Here is a 14,664-nt window from a genome sequence, read left to right on the forward strand (position 1 = left end):
CTCTGTAATGGTTTATTATTAAAAAATTAAACAATAATAATTACAATAAATGTATAATTTACAAAAGCCCTATATTTGTCCATAGGATTTATACATATAAGCATTAAAGTACATTCATTTGAAAAACTAAAATTAGGTATAAGAACATGAATTGATTTGAAAGGATATTTATAGTCTGGATATACATGAAAAAGTAAATAACTATATAAATGAAGAGTCATAAGTTTACATAAATATAAGAAACATTAAATTCTAAAATATTTTCTCTATGGTATTCATGAAATTTTCACTAATTAAAAACTGTACTAAAATATCTTAGGGTCCATATAACAAGTATTAACAGATTAAAGATCCCATTGCATTCTAAAATGTAGTCTTTGTTGGATTCAAAATGCTGCATAGTCATCTGTAGAAGTAGTGTGGGTAAAGAGCAGGAGGCTTTAGCAGGAGGAGTAAGTCCTGACTGTGGCAGAATCCAACCTCTGTGTTCCTGACACACTGCCGTCCATCTGCATCTTCTTTGGCTGCATGGAGGGTGAAGACAGAAGAAGTAACCCAGAAGTTTGCGGGAAGAGTCTCTGTTGATCCAGCAGCTAAGCCACGAATATCCCTTGGTCTAAATTTTTTTCTCCCTGATGGTGCTCTCATAAAGCTTTTATCGTCTTCATCAAACCTTCTGTCAGTCCCCACGACCGAAAGGTTGTTAAATTCTCTTTCTAAGACAGCACGAGCCTGTGTGTTCTGCGTTGGGATCTGTAACAATAGCGCCAGTGCGTTGAAGTCAAAGGTTTCATTGAAGGCCAGAAGGGCACCGTGAGCGCCAGTCTCTAAAAGATTGTTTGCATATTCTTTCAGGCCAATTGACAGGATCCAGCGAATCACTCGATCATTGCTCCAAACAAGCACATCTTTTACTTCATTCTGACTTTCTTCTCTTTTTCTTTCCCGTTCTTTTTGGTCATAATTTAATCTTCTCAGGCTCATAATTCCACGCTGGAAACTGTTTGTGTGGAAACTGTCGACCATTTTCAGCTGCCCATGGAGGTCCTTCTTGGTCAGGTGGTCCAGCATCCTGGCGTCCACCAGGCACTCGATGAAGTAGCTGCGGTACTGAGGGAGGCCCATGCTGGGCAGCCACTTGTTCCCAATCCACTCGTGGTTCATGTCCCCATATGCGAGTGTCGTTCGCGACATGGGAGGGGCAGACGGGCTGGTAAGAGGCATGATCTCTTGGATGGCCAGCCTCAGCTTCAGCCTATGCAGGGGGTTGCTGATGCCTATCTCACGCTTCATCTCGGTGTCCAACAGGGCCGACATGATGGCCCCGCTCTTCACGTTGGCTCGGCAGGCAGCCACATACCAGGCGGGCATCCCCACCCAGAGCTCCAACCACACAACTACGGTCGGCCCATCCCACTGGGCAAAAGGCAAACCTTGTCTACGGGCTTCATCAAGCAATTCATGCTTTTTTTGAAGTTTACGATTATTTTCAGCCTGTCCTCCTAGTTTGCTCAGTGCCAAGGCATCTTGAGATGCATTGTCTGTCTCTGAAACACCAGCGTGTCCTAATGATTTTTTGCCAGCTTGTCCACGTCGGCCCTTTTCTTTCTTGCCAAACAAGAGGCCGATAGAGGACTTGATGCCCTTCTTCTTTGGGACTTTGTGGAGCAAGTCCTGGCTGCTGTTACTACTGCTGGGATTGCTCACGGGACTGTCCTGGGAGCCTGTCGAGTTTCTCACGTCCCTGACGTCCTCATGGCTGACTGTGTGCAATGCCCCCTTATGCAGCCTGTCTCCCTGGAGGGCCGGAGGGGAGCTTTCACATTTTATCGTTGTTGTGTCGTCTCGTGCCTCCTCTCTGGATGCTGGCAACAGAGTCATGATGCCCAGTCTGTCTACTTCCCTGGCTGGGCTGTGAGGAATCCTCCTTGGGATGGAACGGCCGCTGCCTGGAGGGGAGGAGCTGGCAAGGGAAGAAGCAGGGTGGGGCGGAATGGAGCTCATTGATCCCAAACGACCAAGATTGTCTAAGCCTCCACTACAAACTCTACTTTCAATCTCCTCTGCTCGCTGCTCTGTGTTTTCCTTTTCTTGTATCAACCCGATATCTTTGTTGATGGCATCCAGCTGCTCTTGAAGCGTCATGGCTAATGTCTGTGCATCAGCCTGTCCACTGGGTGGCAACAGATCAACTGAGCTGAGTAGAGTGTCCCCGTCATCTTTGCCATCAGACACATCGACATGGCTCTCAAAAGCTTGTGCTACATTTGATAAGACACTAGCCTGTTGGGCATGTTCCCAATCCTGTTCATTAAGAGTTTGTACCTTGGAAGGCTCATCACATAGAGCAGCTAGGCGGCCTTTCTGGGGGCGCCGCAACACTGCACTGGTGCTGTAGGAATCTGTGTGACTGTCTGCCACAGGGAACGTGAAATCCAGGACACTGCCCAAGTGGGGTCGGCCATGATGAAGTGAAGCACCTCTTAGTCTCATTTGGTCTAGTTCAGCACTCAATGCTTCAGTGTTTAAGATGAGCTGATCCTTATCATGTTGTGTATCTTCCAATTGCTTTTTTGTATTTTCAACTTCTCGTAACAGAGAATTCTTATCTTCTAGAGCAGCCATTCTCTCTTTCAGATGAAGCTGGAGCCTCTCATTAGATTCTGAAAGTAGCTTGTCAACAGTGTCTGATAAACGTTTATTATGCTCTTCATTCATTTTTTCTCTCTGCCTTGCCCGCTGCAGTTCTTGGTTCTTTTCCTCCAGCTGCACCTCCATCTGTCTTAACTTTTCTTCAATGTTGTGGTGTCTCTCTTCAGCCTTTGAGAGCGCTGCCACCCTCTGGGCCAGCTCCGCCTCCACCTCCACCTCCGGGAGTGTCTCGGCTTTCCTCATGGTCTGCTGCAGCTTTTGCTCCGCTAATTCCAGCCGTTCCTGTAACTGGCGGTTTTTATCCTCAGTCTGTCGATGCATAGAGTCTTTGTTTGCAATTTCATTTTCAAGTTTATCATTGAGGTCATGCACAGACGTGGCTTCACGCTGTGCAGCGAGGTAGTGTTTTTCAAGAGTAGTGATTCTCTCTTCCATGTCTTTGTTTTGGGCCATGGCTTCGCAGATGTCCCGTTGCAATTTCGTGTTCCTCTCCTCAGAATTGATCAAGTCTTCCCTGGCCATGTAGAGATCTTCCTCCAGCTCTGCCACGTGACTGATTCTCTCTTCCATGTCTTCTTTTTGGGCCATGGCTTCACGGATGTCCCGTTGCAATTTCGTGTTCATCTCCTCAGATTTGATCAAATCTTCCCTGGCTGTGTAGAGATCTTCCTCCAGCTCTGCCACGTGAATGATTCTCTCTTCCATGTCTTCCTGTTGGGCCATGGCTTTGCAGATGTCCCGTTGCAATTTTGTGTTCCTCTCCTCAGAATTGATCAAGTCTTCCCTGGCCGTGTAGAGATCTTCCTCCAGCTCTGCCACGTGACTGATTCTCTCTTCCATGTCTTCCTGTTGGGCCATGGCTTCACGGATGTCCCATTGCAATTTCGTGTTCATCTCCTCAGATTTGATCAAGTCTTCCCTGGCCGTGTAGAGATCTTCCTCCAGCTCTGCCACGTGACTGATTCTCTCTTCCATGTCTTCCTGTTGGGCCATGGCTTTGCAGATGTCCCGTTGCAATTTTGTGTTCCTCTCCTCAGAATTGATCAAGTCTTCCCTGGCCGTGTAGAGATCTTCCTCCAGCTCTGCCACGTGACTGATTCTCTCTTCCATGTCTTCCTGTTGGGCCATGGCTTCACGGATGTCCCGTTGCAATTTCGTGTTCATCTCCTCAGATTTGATCAAGTCTTCCCTGGCCGTGTAGAGATCTTCCTCCAGCTCTGCCACGTGACTGATTCTCTCTTCCATGTCTTCCTGTTGGGCCATGGCTTCACGGATGTCCCGTTGCAATTTCGTGTTCATCTCCTCAAATTTGATCAAGTCTTCCCTGGCCGTGTAGAGATCTTCCTCCAGCTCTGCCACGTGACTGATTCTCTCTTCCATGTCTTTGTTTTGGGCCATGGCTTCACGGATGTCCCGTTGCAATTTCGTGTTCATCTCCTCAGATTTGATCAAGTCTTCTCTGGCCGTGTAGAGATCTTCCTCCAGCTCTGCCACGTGACTGATTCTCTCTTCCATGTCTTCTTTTTGGGCCATGGCTTCACGGATGTCCCGTTGCAGTTTCGTGTTCATCTCCTCAGATTTGATCAAGTCTTCCCTAGCCATGTAGAGATCTTCCTCCAGCCTTGCCACGTGACTGATTCTCTCTTCCATGTCTTCTTTTTGGGCCATGGCTTCACAGATTTCCCATTGCAATTTCGTGTTCATCTCCTCAGAATTGATCAAGTCTTCCCTGGCCGTGTAGAGATCTTCCTCCAGCTCCACCACGTGACTGGAGAGGGCGGCCAGGCGCTCTTTCATTTGGCTCTGCTCCCTCAGTTGCTTGTCTATGACTGCCTGGAGCTCTGTTACTTTAGCAAGGTCCTCCTCGTGGCTTAACGAACCATCAGAAGATCTCTTTCCATTCGTGCTCGGGGTATTTTCTTGTTCATGGCTCATGTCAAGTGCTCCATCTGTTAGTGTTTTTTTCTGATCATTTTGTTCTTTAAGAATCATTAGCTCTTTGTGTGTGGCACCTAATTCTTCTTCTAACGAACTACACCTTTCAAGTGCTACTCGTAATCTCTCTCTCACCTTTTCATCCAGAGCTTTGTGGTGCTCAAACAATGACTTCAGTGCTCTGAGCACTTCGACTTCGCTGGACACACGTGTTGGGGACCGTGCCTGTCTCTTCACCACGGTCATCCTGAGAGACCTCTCGTGCCTAGAGACAAGGCATTCCAAATGTTCTAAAAGCAGCCTGGTGTTGTTCCTTTCTGCTTTCAGTTCAGCAATTTCTTCTTCCCTTTCAAGAAGCTGTTTGCTGCATGCATTCAGTTCCTTCGTACATGCAGCAAACTCCTGTGGAAGTGCAGTATTGAGCTGTCTCTGCAAGGAATCTCTTTCGTGGCCAACTTCGTGTAATTTCTCCTGGGTTAATGCCAGCGTTTTTTGAGTCTCTAAGAGTGTCAAGAAGTCGGTCCCTTTCTTCTAGCATGGAGACCATCAACTGTTCAAAATGTGAATCTGTGTCTGCCTGTGAAGGGGAGCCGGATGCATGGCTCCCACTTCCTCCTGGGGAGCCTTCGGCTTCACTGATGGTTGGCATCACCTCACGCATCATCTGCAAATGAAAGACCCAGACTAGAATCATTAAGAGCAGAATACAGGTTCCCATAAATCTGCAATTTCATAAGTATCTGCAGCTAATAAATGAAAGGTTCACAGCCTCTTTATTCTCAGATCTGTTACACTTTGTATGCAAATAAGTTGGGAAAGCATACACAGGGAAATACTAAGTGCAGGAACACACACCATGAAGATACTCACAGGGACAATAATCCCGTGAAGGGGTCAAGACCAGAGGACTGCCCCTCACATAAAGAGGAAACCCAGCAGTATTTTGTTCGCCAAGCTATACTTTTTAGTTGTTGAGAACAAGTGTGCTTCAGGTACGTATTTTTCCAATTTCCCGGTTCGGAGAGAGCAAGTCAAACACACACGCCACCCAATCACTTTTCAGGAAAAGCATAGAAGGAGCACAGAGCCAGCAAAACTGACAAGTACAAAACCCATCAGGCATCTTATAGGAATGTGTGCAGTCAGCTCCTGGGACGGACTGACGGCTCCCTGAATTCTTGGGCAGGATTTGGTGAGCACTAAAGGAACGGGACTCGTGAAGGGTTGGGAGAGGTGTTCTCTGATGGCTGGTCAGTCAACCTAACTTACGTAAGTTTACAGCCCAAAATAAAATTCCACAACGGAAATACAGCCAGCAGGTCCGGACAGCAGGCGACGGCTAGGAGGGAAGGAAAAGTTATAGGTGAGTCGATGAGAGGCGATTAAGTGTCGCCAACACACAGACGGGGCGAGGGGAAGGGGGCCACTCCCGAGGGTCCGGGCCGCATTCCGGGCACGGCAGAGCCCCTGCGCCCCTCGCGGGGAGGCTGACCCCCGGCCCAGCCACGCCCCGCTCTCTCCGTCTGTATCAGGTGCTGCAGAAGCCGTGGCCACCACGGCACTGACGAGGCACTGATGACCGTTTCCAAGGAGCCCACGCTGGCTGGGGTTCTAGAAGCCACAGGTCATTGGCCTCCCGGCTCGTGGGGCCAGGGGAAGGGCGGCGCACCTTCGGCCCTGGCCCCCGCCACCCCCCCGGGGTTACATTCAGCCGGCCGCGCAGCTGCCCCGGGCCCGAGGGCCATGCCAACGCCCGGGCGCCCTGAGCCGCTCCGCCTAAGCCTGCCTCACTCTCCCGCTCCCTTACTTTGCTTGCCGGCAGGAGCGGGTGAGGAGGCTGCATGGCAGCTGGCAGGCGGCTGCTTGCTCCGGGTGAGCTTGGGGGTCGACGAAGGCAGCCCGAGGCCGGCGTCCGTCCGTCCGCCCGCCCGCCCTCCTGCCCCACGTCGCGGCCCCGGGGCCCCGGCGCCCCAGTCACTAAGGCTGGCCCGCGGCCAGACACTGGAAGACTCTCTTGGAGTTAATACTATAATTTGATGTCTTTGCATTGATCTGTCCCAGGGAGGATGCCTCGGTGGGTGTGCATATGTGCCCCCATGCGTGTATGATCTGTGCACGCGTATGCATGTGTGTGCCCACACGTGTTTATTTGTGCGTGTGTGTGCGCCATACATGTGCACTCAACATTTGTTCATGGTGATTATCATCTTCCAGCGGCTCTGGAGCCGTATGCGTTGCAGCACAGTTTGTATTCTATGTCATTTTTCCTTTGATAGGTAGCAAATTCTTTGAGTTGACTTCCATGAGTGCTGATTGATTTTCACCAAACCATTTTACCTCTTTCAGTCTCTTCCTTTTGTGAGTTTTGGCAAGTAGTTGCAGACTTAACAATTGTCTCTCTCTCCAGGTGCCTCAAAATGTCCTTATTGTCATTGTGTCATTTGAAATCACAATCAGTCAGGTGGATGAAGGCAGGTATTTTTATGTCTCTTCTCCAGATAGGGGTCAGTGGCGTTAGCGGACCTGTCCCGGTTCCCTTAGTTCACAGGTGGCACAGCTAGGATGAGAAGTCAGGTTTTCCTCCTGCAAGCCTCCTTTCCTGTTTTGTGCACAGAGCCAAGCGGCTTCTCTAGTCTGACAGTCACTCCTTTCCTGTAAATTTGTGAGTTCAAACCAGCATTTCCCTTCAGTAGTAGGGTTCTTTACATATTCCCACTCAGTTCTGGTTAGTGTATAAGCTAGATCTCAGGAGTGGAGCCAGGCAGGGGAAGACAGAAAAGCTGTTGGCCAGTAATCCTGTTTTCTGTCATGATTTTGCGATGTTGCTTTCCTTTTTGAAATCTTAAGTTTCTCATTTCTATCCGCTTCTTAGTCTATCAAGAATGGTAAGTTTCTCCCCAGGGCTGGCAAACGTAAAGCTACTGCGAGCTTTGGGCATTTGCAGAAAGCCTCTTCTCTGGCGTACTGATGAACATTCCACTGATTAGGAAGGAGGGAAGGGGTCTGCCTCATGCTTTACTGTGCTGTTTGTGTGTGTCTTTCCCTTCTTTTCTTCTTCCTCCTCCCCCTTTATTCCTTTTGTGTGTGTGTGTGTGAAATGCTTTTTCTGGCTAATTCAGTGCCTAGGTTTGGGGTGAACTTTCAAAGCCTTCTTAAACTAAGCTGCGGGAAGGTCATTGTCGCAAAAGGTAAAATGAATAGATTACCAGAGCTAGTTAAAAACATCATATTGAGGAGGACAAAGTGTGCACCTAGGGGCAAGTCTGATCTGGACTAAGGTCCTTCTTTAGAGCTCCCCAGTCCTTCTGAGGCTGCGGCTTTCTATGGAAGTAAGTTCTACATAATGTGTCCTAGAGAAATACAAGTATGCAGAGACGTAAACAGGGGTACACATTTTACAATTGTTTGTAATGTGAGAACCTAAAAATAACTTAACTCTCTGCCTACCAGTAGAAGAATACTTGAATTAATTATGGTGCTTTCATGCAGTGGAACACTATGTAATTGTGAGAAACAGTAAGGGAGATCTGGAGGTAATGAATGGAGAGGTGTCTATAACATACCGTTCAGTGAAAAACCCATGCTGATTTGTATATACATGGTATGTGTATTTAAATATGTATACACATCCACAGAAAGGTCTAGAAGAATATACTCCAAACTGTTGAAAAGAGGTGATTGGAATGGGATTAGAATGAAGGGGGAGTAGATATTTTGCTTTTTTAGTTTATATTCTTTTGTAAGACTTACTTTTTTTGCAATAAATAATGAGTTTTATCATTTTAAAATGAATAATTATGAGCAGTTAAGGAGTAAATGGTGTATTAATATCATTGGTTTCTGTCTATAATTTTGTGTTTCTATCTGGGTGTTCTTTTAAGCTAGGAAACACTGAGGGGTCATTAGGTTGTTTGTCTCATTGTTAGGCTGACGTTCTTATTGGCTGTCATTGTGTCATGTGAATGATCACTTCTCCATGTCTGTTTTTCCATTAGTGTCATCGAGAGAGTATCTTCTCACTGAAATATTAAGAAATGTTAATAAGCGAGCAGTAATATTAATTAGATTAATTCATTCCTATTTTGAGAAGTGCAAAACTTTTTACAGAAGTCCTGGAAGAGTCAACCTGCTAGGGGCTGGCTGGGTAGCTCAGTTGTTAGAGCACAGTATTATAACACCAAAGTCAAGGGTTCCGATCCCATACTGATCAGCTGCTTCAAAAAAAAAAGAGTCAAAGAGTCAACCTGCCATATGCAAATGTCAGGCTTTCCTGTGTTCTAGGCTGTCACGCCACCTGTGTGCACCACTGATCTGGGCTCAACGTTTGTCAGGAAGGAAGGGAACGTATTCACAGAATTCCTTTTTTTTTTTTTTTTGCCGTTTTTTTCCTGACCGGCACTCAGCCAGTGAGTGCACCGGCCAATCCTATATAGGATCCGAACCCGCGGCAGGAGCGTCGTCGCGCTCCCAGCGCCGCACTCTACCGAGTGCGCCACGGGCTCGGCCCAAAAAATATATTTTTTATAAAAATGAAATATTTAATTACCACTTCATCATTTTCTTCTTTAATTCATGATATTTGGTTTTGTAAAAGAAAGAAGAAACGATGATTGCTTATGTGTGTCCATTGATTTCATTTTTACTTACGTTTTCAATTAACCCCAGAATCCAGATTAATTTCTTCTAGCTTTCTGGAAGGGAAATTAATTTTTCTTTATAATTTTATGTAATCTGGACTAAGGATTTGGAGAGTATTGAGTTATTTCTATGATTTTAATGGTTTTGTGTCATCTACTTTACTTTTATTTATTTATTTATTTATTTTTAAAGATGACCGGTAAGGGGATCTTAACCCTTGACTTGGTGTCGTCAGCACCGCGCTCTCCCAAGTGAGCCATGGGCAGGCCCTGTGTCATCTACTTTAGGTGTAGATAATTGAATATTACAGTTCCAAATGCCTTAATGTCTACATTAGTGAAACAGTGATGTACACAGTAGTGAAAACAGTTATTAACACATTTATTTTCTTTCTGTTTGTACTTCAATTCCAAAAGTTCAGCATTAAGTTGGCTTTAGTTGTATTTATGCCTCGATCACAGTTCTGCTCCTTGGTATGAGACCAAGACGGGAAAGTTAGACACACCTGTGAAAGCCTAGCCTAAGTCTCACATAAGAGGGATAAGAACTTTTAGTTTAGTCATAGTTTTTAAATTAAATAAACAGTTTGTTTGAAGTATAATTAGATAATGATTTTTTTTTTTTTTTTTTTTTTTTGTCTTTTTCATGACCGGCACTCAGCCAGTGAGTGCACCAGCCATTTCTATATAGGATCTGAACCCGCGGCGGGATCGCTCCCCGTGCTGCACTCTCCCGAGTGCGCCACGGGATCAGCCCTTAGATAATGATAATTTTAAAATTTGCTAAAAGATTTTTCTAGCTGAAAGATTTTTGGTCAGTTAGGTCTTTAGCTATGACGAGGTGTTGTTTTTCTGTCAATAGAACATGCATGGTCCCTGTTATCTTTTCCAGCCATCATCAGCGAATGTGCCTGGGCTGTGGGGGAGGGTGGTTGCTGATGAGGCAGCTATTCTTCTCCACAGGACACAGCCCAGCATGTGCCTGGTTCAGGAGTGTCCGTAGAGTCTTCTTTGAATATAAAGCATAGAATAATAATCACACTCCAAATATTTTATCCTCTTTACCTTTCAGCTGGTTGTCTCTTCCCTTGAGTGAGGCACTGCCCCTAACCTAAAGACAACATGCTTGTGTTATCAGTAACATGTCTAGAGGGAGCAGTACACACACAATGACTCTTGTCTCTTTCACCCTGGGACCCAGGCCCTTTTTTCACCCAAAGTGAACTCTGCAGGTGACCTGTAGAGAGATCAGAGGAAATCACCTTCTCGGTGGTCTTCCTTATCAAGTTTTTTTCCTTTATTTTTCAGAGATGTAACTTTTCTACCCTACTATTTCTGTCTCTTCAAACATTCTCCTCATTGTAATTTGAGAAACAAAAGGATTTTTTTTATATTCAATGTTCTTTTCTCTTTATTTTTTATTTGCTTTATTGAAACTTAATTGATTATACATATTTGTGGAGGACAGAGTTGACTATCAGTATTTGTGTATAATACATGATGGCCAAATCAGGATAATTAGCTTATTCATCATTACAATACATAAACAAAAGGATAATTTTAAGGGGATATTTTGGTACTCATGTTGAAACCCTGGAGATCTTTGTAAAATTAAATTTATGCATTTATCTTTTCCAAACCCAGGCACTTCCTTTCATCAGATGGATTTCCAGCCTAATGGCAGGCAGTTATTTCCTAAACTGTTAGTATGGTAGATCTTGTGGTCTCTGATTTGAGCAAATCCAGAACTGGAAACCACATATCCCACTGTGTACAGATTGCTTTGAAGTTATTTCAGGATTCACGAAAGCTTCTTCTACAGGTCTTTTTCCGCCCTGTATGGGTTTTTCCGAAGGTTAGGTTTCTTCTTTTTTTTTTTTGAACCTTATCAGTCTCCCCCCACCACTCAATCACCACTTAATAAGTGTGGTCAGCTTGTTTTAAGGTGCTTAAAATTCATTGATGTTTCCAGGAACTTTTGGATAAATTGATCACCTGTTGGCCACCTGCTCAAGTTTTCCCAGGGTCTACCCGGGACAGGCTTCTGTGCCCAGGGCTTGTTTTGAGTCCCCACAGCCAGTTGGGTGCAGTGATTATCCATTTCTCATTCTCAGTGCAATCGTTTCAGTCCTGAGGGCCTGGCTTGACCAACGCGTGGAGGACTTCCGAGAACCCCCTCACTTCCCGTGCTTACAGAAGCTGCTGGATTATCTCAAACGGATGATGCCAGGCTCTGACCCAGAGCGAAGAGCACAAAACCTTCTTGAGCAGTTTCAGAAGCAAGAAGTGGAAACTGACAGTGAGTACTGCGTTTGCTCACAGGGAAAAGCTAGATTCTGATTTCCAGCCTCCACGTTGGAGGAAAGCTCTCCCTATGCCGGTTGAATAGGAAAGCTTGGTGCCCTCAGAAGACAAGCTGCTGGAGGATTGACATGGGTGTAAAATTCTCAAGGTTACTGAAGTGCTAATTACAGAGCCTTACAGCTTTAGAGCAAAGAGGGTGTTTTTCAAGACCACCTAGTTTGCTCCCTATTTTATAGATGAGAAAACAGTGGAAACTGTGGCTGAGAGAAGTTAAGTAATTTCCTAGGGTTTCTTCTGTTACCAAGAAGAAGAGGGTCTCCTGGATGAGATTTTTATATTCCACCATCAACATGTACCATGCTGAACTTGCTTTTCACTGTTTGCCTGATAACTCCTCCTTCTATCAAATGTAAACAAGCACCCCCATCCAGCAGACAAGAAATTAAATCTGATTCTGCTCCTGCCCTCCCCAGAGCTCAGAAAAGGTGTTTCTCCTTCAGGGTAGAAAGCATCACTGTAATGTGTCCCCTGCCAGAGCAGATTACCATCATTTAGCATCTCTAATGGCCTCAGCAAAGGAAGTTTCTGTGGCTGTTTTTTCCTATTTGAGGAATTGACCCCCCATTTTCAAGGACAAAGGAGGGGCTGCCATTCTAGGTCATGGGGTGTTTATAACTATCAGGCTTTGAAGAAAGTCAGAAAGAGGTTAGGACAAGCTTCCAGCATGACGTTTTATCTTCTCCCTGGGGTGCTGGTGATGGTTGCCATGGTGGCTGACCTACTTGGAGCTTGTGACAGGCATTTCTCTGAAGTGATGGCTGATTTCCTCAGGGAAAGGAAGCGATTCCTTGGCACTGATCAGGGAAGCTGCATCAGCTCCAAAGAAAATAACCTCAAATTCTTAACAGTACCTGCTGCATTTTTTATATTTGGGGGAGCGGAGAGGGCGAAATGCAGTTGCATCATTACAAGCAGACTGCCAGATACTGTGTATCTCAGGTGACTTCATCTGCCGGGAATGTTTGAATAGCAGGGGCACACCTCCAGCTGCAACCCTCAGCTCCCTTCGGGGCCTGCACACCTGGCTTTGCGCTGGAGTGGAAAACGCTGTGTTGGAGCCCAGCTCTCCCCATTGGGGCTGCTCCTGGCTCTGTGCCTAATTGGGGAACCGGTGAGACCAGTCGCTCATTGTTTCCAACCCAGGGACTGGAAGGCAGAGCTCATTTGGCAGGCCGAGGCAGGGGAGAAGGAGATTGCCTTGGTTCCCATGTGTTTATTTTACCCAGTCTTAACGCCAGCAAAAGCAACAGGCTCTCCTGTATGTTTCAAAAGTAAAATCGTGCTTGAAGTTTTTACTTACTTCTGGAAGAGAACGAAAAGCAGAAACAATGAAGGCATGAACTAGGCCCCAGAGAGAAAGGACCGTGTACTCTTCATGCACAGCAATATTCTAGACATATGAACATATGCGGCTGCCATGAGTGTTTGTTGAATGAATGAATGAGATCATGCCTTAGCACAGACCTTTCTTGGCTGAAGTGGGTCAGCCTCTGCATTTCAAGGTGGTTGATACATATCTATACAGTAGCTGGCAAGAGGGATCAGAGGCCCATTCTGAACCACTAGACCCCCAATTTCTCATTCCTTCACTGAATGAGAGTACCTGAGTAGTGTGGAGGGAAAGTGATGAAATCAGACTGTTTAACATCCCCCATATCATGGAGTGTTTTAGCTTCCTTTAGCTGGCACTTGTTTGTGTCCCAGACTTTGGGGCCAGGCAGTAATCCCCTCCTCCCTCTTCCAGTCCCCATTTGCATGAGGACCTTCAAATCCGGGGTAATGGGGCAATCTTTAGGTTACATACCTGCCACCAGAGTAGACAGGTACCCACATGCTGCCCTGGTAGGGGAATTGTTGTAGGGCCCACACTTAGCATTCCCTTTCCCCTACAAAACTAAGAAAAAGCTACCCTCGCTTGATCCAAGATGCCTAAAAGTCATTCATTCTACAAAGAAAGAGAGAAAAGCTTTAAAATATAAATGTTCTTCTGGGGGAGTAGTAACTGATTTAAATTTCTGCTGAGATATGACTGAATGCAACTAGATCTTTTTTTTGAAGGGGGATGAGGTGAGAAACAGCCCAGGAATTGGGGAAAACCTCCAGGGAAGGGAAGCTGAGGATTCAAGTCAAATTTCATCCAATTCTAGTTTTTTCCAGATGGAGACTGGAGGTCCTGTTTTAGGTGCTCGGCCCTTCAGCTTTTTATTTGGAGTCCTGGGTAATGATTTTTTTCTTACTTCTTCAGGCTATGCCCTATGTAATTTGCTAATTGATGGGCTTGTCTATAATAAGGCTCAGATGAATTTGGTTTAAGGCTATATTCTGCTGCTTCATGCATACTTAACTCTAGGTGGAAGCTGAAAGGGACTCTGAACATTTAGAGAATTCTGAGGACTTTGTCAGTATTTCTGATACCACAATGGCCCATTCTACCCCCAAAGCCTGGCCTGTCTTCATGCCCAGTCCTTCTAGGCTTCTGGTTAGAAGTGGCCCAGAAATTAAGAATTACATGGTCGGGGTTCAGGAATGACTTGGTTTAGTCCTGGAGCTGATCGGAGAGTTTGAGGGTGCCCACAATGAGGGTGACCCCAAATGTGGGCCCCACTTTGCTTCTCCAGATTTTGCCTAACCTGGCTCTATCCTTGGCGTAGGAACCCGTGGTTTGTCAAAGTGACAACATGAGGCCCCTGAAGGTAGTAAAGAATCTAAGAACAAGCAGAGTTGGGGAAGACCTCCATTTTGCTCAGATTTATGGTCTGCTGTTATTTCCCTATGGGTTTTCTGAAGGTCTAGCCCTCTTCTTCCTAAAGAGGTCCCATTTGACTCTGTAAACAAGGTCTTATACACGGGCACCAAATTACTGATTTTTTTCGGATGTGAACAGGTGGGCTTCCCAACACCATCTCCTTCAGCCTGGAAGAGGAGGAGGAGCTGGAGGGCAGAGGGTCAGCAGAATTCACGTGCTTCTCAGAGGACCTCGTGGCCGAGGAGCTGACCTACATGGACGCGGTACGTCTTCTCTTTGTGTCTCAGATGTGATTCCACTTAAACATGGGGGAGTGACAGTATTGGTGGG

The 14,664-nt window shown here is 45.9% G+C and overlaps 2 protein-coding genes across 2 annotated transcripts in view; one reads left to right on the plus strand and one right to left on the minus strand.

Annotated features, from left to right (window-relative positions):
- Positions 1 to 14,664, plus strand: part of LOC134385988 (testis-expressed protein 10-like) — a 57,471-nt gene that overhangs the window by 38,412 nt on the left and 4,395 nt on the right. Inside the window, 2 exon segments of the mRNA XM_063107838.1 lie at positions 11,339 to 11,523; positions 14,473 to 14,597. Of these exon segments, the coding sequence (XP_062963908.1) occupies positions 11,339 to 11,523; positions 14,473 to 14,597 (310 nt within the window).
- Positions 441 to 5,251, minus strand: LOC134386351 (liprin-alpha-1-like). The gene is given in 4 exon segments (XM_063108477.1): positions 441 to 543; positions 545 to 3,087; positions 4,303 to 5,089; positions 5,091 to 5,251. Coding segments are annotated over 4 exon segments (3,594 nt in total).

This window comes from Cynocephalus volans, chromosome 9 (assembly GCF_027409185.1).
Source record: "Cynocephalus volans isolate mCynVol1 chromosome 9, mCynVol1.pri, whole genome shotgun sequence".
NCBI classification, from domain to species: Eukaryota; Metazoa; Chordata; class Mammalia; order Dermoptera; family Cynocephalidae; genus Cynocephalus; species Cynocephalus volans.